Consider the following 8,414-nt stretch of genomic DNA (forward strand, 5'->3'; position numbering starts at 1 on the left):
AAGTACTGCTTGAGAAACTGCCCTTTGTTTATTTTTTACCCTTTTAATTGAAAACAATCACAGTAAGGTACTTAATTGTTTCTCATAAATGATTTGATATTGAGATAAAAACCGCTGCATTTGGACCTTTAACACTAATAGCAATAGGGTCTCACAGAAAGTATGCCTGACATCATTCTAACACCCAATTAACAACTTTAGTAAAATTGAGATGAGAGGGGGAAAAACAGCAACACCTGTCATCTCACACCTGTTAGGATATTGAAATGAATAAAACATGTAGGTCCCAGTAGGGTACAGTGAGGCTGGCTAATTTAGCACGTTATTAGCACGTTACAGAAAAGCCCCACTCTAAACAAGGCATCTCCTACACAGGATCCTCATTCTACAAATCAAATCAAAACAAATCAAATAAAAAATATGCTAAATGACCCAGTATATTTTTATTAGCCAAGCTGTTGAAACTCTATTTCTCAGGGTTTCCTTCAGTCACATAAATTAGCTTTCCACATGGTACAGTAGGTCTTGCGTCATCTTTTCCAATTTAGTAACAAGAAAAAAAATGTTTTTTTATCCTCAAGTGGTTAACACTTTTCATGATTAACATCTCAGAATATTCTGACACCAAGATTACAAGCAATGACAACTTTTGGAGAATGGCAGCATGCTCAAATTCTACATATATGCACCAAGTAGTGAGTGCCCTTGATGATATCCTGATAAAGACAGCCTGACACACCCTCTGCCATCCCTCTCTATAGAGCAGCATTGTCTTTAGTTTTCCCAGGACATCAATGCAGCCATAAATCAGCCTCCTCTGCAAACAGCCCATCACTTCAGACAGTTAACCCTACACCATCTTCTTTCTCCATCCCTCCACTTGTTTTTATAACACCATAAATGCAGATAAAAACGTAGGTATAAACTCATTGTTTGGCCTGAAAGGCTCAGTGACAAAAGGGAAGCCTCCTGTTCTCCAAGGGCTTGGAAAACTGATAACCCAGGTTGGGAAAACCCCAATCACTCAGCACAGCAGAGCAAACTCAGCTGGGTTTAAGACCCCAATCACATTGGAATCACTATCAAACCATGTATTCTTGCACATGTATTAATGTGCACCCACTGGACTGGCAAACTGTGAGGCTCTCAAGCAATTTAAAAAAATATATATATTTCACTTTATTTAACCAGGTAGGCCAGTTGAGAACAAGTTCTCATTTACAACTGCGACCTGGCCAAGATAAAGCAAAGTAGTGCGACAAAAACAACAACACAGAGTTACACATAATAAACGTACAGTCAATAACACAATAGAACATCTGTAGAAAATAAGCACACACACACACAAACGGCCTGATAACTGCTGGATGATAAATTGGAGTTAAATCCTGACTTTACAGAGGTTCCCTGCAACAACAAGGATTGAGTAACTAGGCTACCAACAATTGAGAAACCCTGATGTGGATGAACCCTCACCCCCTTCACCCCAGGGGAGAGAGCAGTGTTACAACAGCACTCCTGAGCTCCTGTGACACACAGACAAGCTCACTGAACCACTCAACTGGGTCATTTCACCAATTCGATGACTTTTGAGAAGTGGAAATTGGTAAAGTTTTTACATTCTGTCATAAAGAGCACATGTTCAACTTCATAAAAAAAACATGTTTTCCCATTTCATAAAGAAATTTACATACAAAGTAGTAAGTGCCTATCAAGTGCCAAATCAAGTAGTATAATTGACCATTTCATCGTAAATCAGCCATAAATCCCCTTGTGACAGGAGGAATGGAAGCTTGTTGTGTGCAACAGGGAGTGAAATTGTTCAAACATTTCTATCCTGTCTGTCTAGGGTAAGAGGGTTGACGTGTTATGCTTGATCCACTCAGTTTTCCACCACAAAACACCAGAAAATGGCCAAAAAGAGTAGAACCAGCTCACTTGCTTTAACACTATGATTTGACTATTAGATGTTCAATGTTTCTTTTGTAAAGAAAATACTTAAAAATGAATAGTTTCACCATATTAAAATGAGAATTCAGTTCACGTAACAGGGTTGACCTTAAAATGAGGGACAGATATAAATTGATAACTGATCAAATGAAATAAATAATAATCTTCAGAAACAACTTTATCAAAGCAACAAAATAACCAGGGCTTTACAATGATGGTGAACCTTGGAGAAATGTTGGGGTTAAGTGGGTTAAAATCTTCCTAGAGGTGACCCAGGGTTGACGAAGGGATAAGTCAAAATGCTGAATTTCAGCACTTTAGCAAGTCTTTAATCCCATGAAAAATCTGATTTATTGAATTCTCCATATGGTCTAAATTAAAGGGCACTTCATTTAATATGACAGGCTTTTAAAATGCAATTTTGGTGCACAATTTGTACTTAAAATATCAAAGGGATGCAAAAGGTACTCATTTCCTGTAAAGACCCCACTACAGTCAATTATGACCTAACCATTTCACAATCAAAAATATAACCTGATGAGAAATTATCATAATATTTCACCACCAAAATATAAGACAGACATGCATACAAAATGCCAATACAATGCTGTTACAGTGGGCATCTGCTGAGGTATTGGGATAGAGAGATGTGGTGTATAAAGGGAGGTCTCAGTTAATGATATACATAAAGTCTACGATTTAATTAGCCCTGAACACAAAGCAGCAGAGGGAGGAAGGGAGGCTTTGCTGTAGTCCTCCTGGCCTGGTGGGCTGGCTGGCTGGCTGGCTCCAGCAGAGCTCCACCAGCCATGTGAACAGGTACTGAGGGCAAGTGGAAATGAAACTTACTGGCTGTGTAATAACATGCTTTAATCACAGCTGCACTGATCTCAGCAGCACCTGGCTGCAATACATGCATTTCATTAGCATTTATCACACACATGCACACGCAAATGGGTGCAGAAGTGCATACACACAAACACACGGAAGGGGAAGCAAGCACCCACACCCAAGCACACATACAAGCACGCACACACACACAAAAACAGGCACGCATGCACACACATCCACAGAAAAAAACACACAAACAAATAAGAAATTCATCAATCTGCTATCCCTAATCCCAACCTCATGAGAGTGTATCCAAAACATTAAACATGCAGCCAGTAATCAGACATTTTACACGGCTGGGCTAAAGGAAAAATCAGGTAATCTAAAGTGGAACCAGAGGAATTCACTCGAGTCGGGTCATGGCAGCAGCAGAAAGATGAGCAGGCCTTTCCTGACCACAATTAAAGGAGCACAGGGCTTTAAACAACACTATCCCTCACCTTTCCTTACCTCACACACACTCACGTAATGTAGCCCTGCCTCTCCCATCTAGAGAAGCACTACCAATGCTTTTAGGCTTATTAAAGTGACCTAGAGACAGAGAGGAGGGGTAGGAGGCAGGGACAGAGGATGAGATGTTGTGAAGCACGTCAACCCAACAACAACACCCCAATACTGTATGGCCCCTGACTGACATCAGCCCTCTGACGAGATTCTCTTCAGCCACCATGGTCATTCAAACTAAACCCTATCACAAGAAGTGACTTTGTTGACAGTGCTGGTATCGTATAACCGGTTAACCGACGGTTGTGGATAAAGATCATCGAGAAAATACAAAATGAAATAATAATAATTTAGGGGGTGGAACGAACCGCTGACTGAATACAGGACGGCCAGGCATTCGTGCGGTTGAGATTGTTTGTGCGGTAACATGGACTTTTAACAACGGGATGAAACTTTGTTGCTCCTTGCTGAAACAAGCAAGGTGTTGTAGCCTACCAGTCTTCGGTTGACTAGGCAACGCCCCCCACAAAGCAGCAGCTGTATTTTTGGTAATGTTAGTTGAATCAATAAGTCACATCACATATTGATGGCTACACTTCCTGATTTTACTTCCTGCTTTTACTTCCTGCTTTGCTCCTATAGGTACACTCGCAATGGCTACCAGTACACCCATTATGCCATCATTTACTTGAATGGGGACGCCCTTTCTATTCATTCTATTTCTATGGCAGCATATGCAGGCTGGCCAATTACCCTCTTCCAAAATTCCATGACAGTCAAAGCCCTACTTGTTGATTCCACTTGAAATGTACTTAGAAAATGAGACATTTTATCCAAATAGTATACAACTAAGCATCAGGATCAGTACTAACAGACCAGAGACGTTATGCTTATGCACCGCTGTATCGTCATCCTTGCCAAACTAGGGTATCTCACTTTGAGTTCAGTGATATTTTCCATTATCAGTGTCATGTTATTACGCATGAGTTATGCACCCCTTTACAACATGATAGTTAACCAGGCAGAAAGGAAAAGGACATCCTTGGTCCAAGACGAAGTTCTACCTCATGTAGCGCCCAAGCACAGCCTGGAGTCACACAGGGAAAGGAAAAATATGGCCAGGGTTAGAGGGGCATGAAAACAACCACAAAAATGGAGAGTAACAGCCCCTCATCCATATGATTTACTCCCATGGGGGGATGGAAGGACAGACTGCCTCTAAATATACCACGAATAAGAGAATAAGGAGGAGCAGGGAGCAAATTAAATTGATGTTTTTCTTGTGGAGTCAAACACGAAGTCTTAAGTGACTGAGCCGGATCCTAAAAATATCTCTCCCTCATGAGTCGTGACTGAATTCTCACAGAGGAAAGAGAAGAGGCAGCCTTTCTCTCTTTACCGGCATCCCTCCCCCCTCCATTTCATGAGAAAGATTTCACTAAAAACACACACAGGGTGAGAGGTTAACCATGAGGAAATTATCGAGTGGTAGAAAAAAGGCATTTTTCTCTTTAATTCATGTCAGGAGCTAGTGGCCCAGACATTCTCACCATACTGTCATAGGCTACAAGGCATGCCTTGATAATATGAACTCTATTAGGGTTATCAGTCAACAACATACCAGTATGCTGTATATGTTGTTTACTACAGAGGTCTGTAATTTTCTTTGAAAGCAAACTGGGTAGCTTTTCTTTTTCATGTAAAAATACATGTCGAAAGAGGGGGTATACTAAGACTATTAGGGGTCTCCTAGCAACTGACAGCAAGCCTCAAATCAAATTTAAACTGCAGCTGTCATGTAGTGTTAGGAGTGTGAGGTTGCTGGCCAGCTTAGCACACCCTGATGGTTTCAGGCCCAACACTAAAAGTACACAACACTAGACATGCTGCTACACTAAACCAACAGTTACAGTTATTAATGGGAGAAAACATTATTTACCATCTTCTGGACTTTAAAAAACAATTTCGAGATCAATGTTTGGACATTGAAAAGCACATCCACTAATATGCCCTTGACTGGCCCATCACAACAATGGAAAACTTGAAAGGGTTATCCCGGCACTACAATCCTCTCTTTTGTCCTGTCTACATTGAGGATAATACTGACCCGACTCAGTGAACCTGAGAGGCCAGAGGTAAAGGCATCCCCTAGCACAGATCTATAGGGATCTTCTAGGATCTTCACTTGTTCGAGTATAGTGGTGACACCGATATCCACTCCCTATGTCACACACAACTTAGTGGTAACCGTATCTGCCCAGGGCCCAAGTTACTACTTCCATCTTTCCCTCCCCTGACAGCTGACCACAAGGACTGATGAATGGATAGGTCACACAGCCAACCAACCACACAACAATCCTCACATTTCTAGTCCAAAACGTGCAGAGGGATGTTGTTCATGGGGAGAGGTATTTGTTCAATATCCCTCTTGATGACTTGAGAGCTTCCATGTCTATGTGCTGGACTGTAGGCCTATCTTTGTTTGGTAGAAGCAGCCAAATATAGGAATTGCAGATTAGTACTATGTTACTATGATGATGCACAAATGAATGATTGCAACCACCATGTGCACAATTGTACTTTGTCAGCAATTTCGATTTTCAGACCTTAGGAGAAAGGCACAGTAGCCAGTGATTTATGGAATCAAAGCAAAAGCAAATGTAATACGTGTAATTTGAAAAGTTAGAGTAAAAGTGTATGTGTTCTTGACATTTGTGCTGTGTGAAATAGGCACACAAAAAAATTGTTTTTGTGGAATGCACTAAGCCAGATACCATGTATACCATGAGAAAACGTTTAATACGTTATTATTTACAGACAAGTCTCATAAACTGAGGTGTTCTCCAAAGTTGCCAAGTGGCCACTGGCAATGAAGATGGCACACTCACAACCTCATCCGGTTTGGACTTGACTAGTAACTATATTTGACTATTAATGAGTAAATGAATAAAAGCAGGACATATGCAGTGGATCAACAGATGTAATAATGACGTATCGTCAACTTACCGGCCAAGCGAACTGGAATGGGATGACAATCTTTCCACCATCGTTGTTTCGGTTTTGGTTGTTTTTGGTGCTCTTAAATTGAAAAGTATTCCCACCGATAACGTTAGTAGATCCAGTTCCATAGATGCACAAGCCTGTGGTCGTGACCTCCGTTTGGTATTCCTTTAGACACACTCTGAAGTACGTATCACACTCATCCCTGCTACAGTTGAGATCCTGCGCGTTCCTTTCTCCGTCGCAGCAGTCCCCGTCCGACAACTGACCGTTAGCGTTCTGTACAGCAATCAACTGCAGCTCAAAATAGCCCGAAGATTGGGACACCTATGAATAACATTTTAATATAAAATAAATACATGAAGCGCGTACCATTTTTAAGTAGGCTACAGAAGGTTATGCATGTTGCACACCTGAACTTTTATTTTTTTCAAAATGTTTAGATGTTTCAGTCTGAATGCTTTTCTACACATCATTTTATGTGATGTTAGTGGTGTTAGACCTACTTGCACATTATATTTATAGTAATGGAAGAGGTTTTGGGCAATTGTTTGTTTTTCATTTATAATTATTTGATATGATTAATGCTGCTTTAAACAACAAATGTATGTTTTTTAAACATCCGATTTTTACCCACGGAAATAGATACCTAGATTAGCCTATAACACAGGCATGTAAGAACACACTGTCTATACATTGCGCTGATTGCCTTGATCCAGGACAAGAAGAATGCAAAACGAATTCATCCATAGGGAAGCTCCAAAGTAGAATTCCAAGATCACATGATTTAACTACGTAATTTCATTAGAAATGGAATTCTAAAAATGAAATTCACAAACTGAATGACACATCGTTGTGTACATGATACACTCGCGCAACTGCGGATCAATTCGTTTGATCTGTCAATATAAAAATAAAAAAGTTCTCACCTCAGTCCACACCATCAAGAGAAGACACACTATTGAGAGACACTTCGAAATCCCCATACAATTCCACATGTCTCCGTTAGATTAGTGTATGCTACCATTAGGAAAATGTATTTATTTCTAAGAATTTGCCGTTGATCGGTGATTGTATCATCTTCTCCTGGCATGCACAATGAGAAAGCGTGATCTATCTCCCCTACTATCCCTCCGAATGAAGCAGAAACATAAGATGCGTACTACTAAGGACACCCGAGGCAGCGCACTGCTGGTCCAGGCCAGAAACACGGTCGAATCACTCAACAGCAAGGCAAGCGATCGGTTTCACTCATGGTTTTACTGTTGAAGACAAGCCCGGGTATGGCTCTTTGATTGACAGCTAAACAAACCATTTGCAAACTCTTGGCTCAAACAGTTGAGGAACCGCCACGAGCCAACCATGAAGGTGGGGGGCGGAGTGCCATGCTAATTACGCCTGAGTTTGGTACGTTTATGATCAGAAAACATAGTTTGTGGAAACATATATTTGTATGTTTTTCCTTTTCAAGATCAGTCCACAGTTTTTATACCTGACCATTTCTTACAAACAATGCTTGCTTATGTTACTACAGAATAAAGGTTGAAGTTAAGGTGCAATGGATGATTGTTGCACAAATAGCCTGGCATGATATGTGGCTTGAATCAATTGTCCGTATTTACAATTACAAGACATTGATGTCCAAAGTATATGGAGAGTGGTCCAAGATACAGGTACAGGACACCTGAGAAGGCATCTTCTCTTACATGTAAGTAGAGAAACACATATCTATCAGCCCCCTCTACTGTTTATGTTGCAGGACCACTGGGATTAGCTTTATATCCACAATTAATTCATATTCTTTATTATGTCTTATTAGGAGGACACACTAAGTAGCCTGAATATAAGTCAAGAGTAAGACCATACACACACTTGGGACTCAGAAGACACTTATAGTATTGTTGTACAATTAATGACAAATCCTGTACACACTTGAAAATAGAGACTGGATATAACAACCCACCAAAAATATTACTCATTCAAATTTCCATTCTATTGTGTGCCTTAGGTACATTTCTCAGTTATTGTTCAAGCTTGCCAAAGAATAGCCAGGAAGAGCATTTTTGACCCCCGTTCACACATACTCTGCATGCATTCTTGATGTGCAATGACTTGAATAAAAGGCAACA

The 8,414-nt window shown here is 40.5% G+C and overlaps 1 protein-coding gene across 2 annotated transcripts in view; it reads right to left on the reverse strand.

Annotated features, from left to right (window-relative positions):
- LOC120023479 (protein jagged-2-like) overlaps window positions 1-7,501 on the reverse strand; it is a 32,416-nt gene extending 24,915 nt beyond the window's left edge. For both annotated transcript variants that reach the window (XM_038967506.1, XM_038967505.1), the window contains exons 1-2: window positions 7,215-7,501; window positions 6,292-6,612 (exon numbers count right to left, since the gene is read on the reverse strand). In XM_038967506.1, coding sequence (XP_038823434.1) covers window positions 6,292-6,612; window positions 7,215-7,283 — 390 coding nt within the window. In that variant the 5' untranslated portion in view covers window positions 7,284-7,501. The remainder of the gene's footprint in view (window positions 1-6,291; window positions 6,613-7,214) is intronic.
- Window positions 7,502-8,414: the final 913 nt, after the last annotated feature.

The sequence above is a fragment of the Salvelinus namaycush genome, chromosome 28 (assembly GCF_016432855.1).
Source record: "Salvelinus namaycush isolate Seneca chromosome 28, SaNama_1.0, whole genome shotgun sequence".
NCBI lineage: Eukaryota > Metazoa > Chordata > Actinopteri > Salmoniformes > Salmonidae > Salvelinus > Salvelinus namaycush.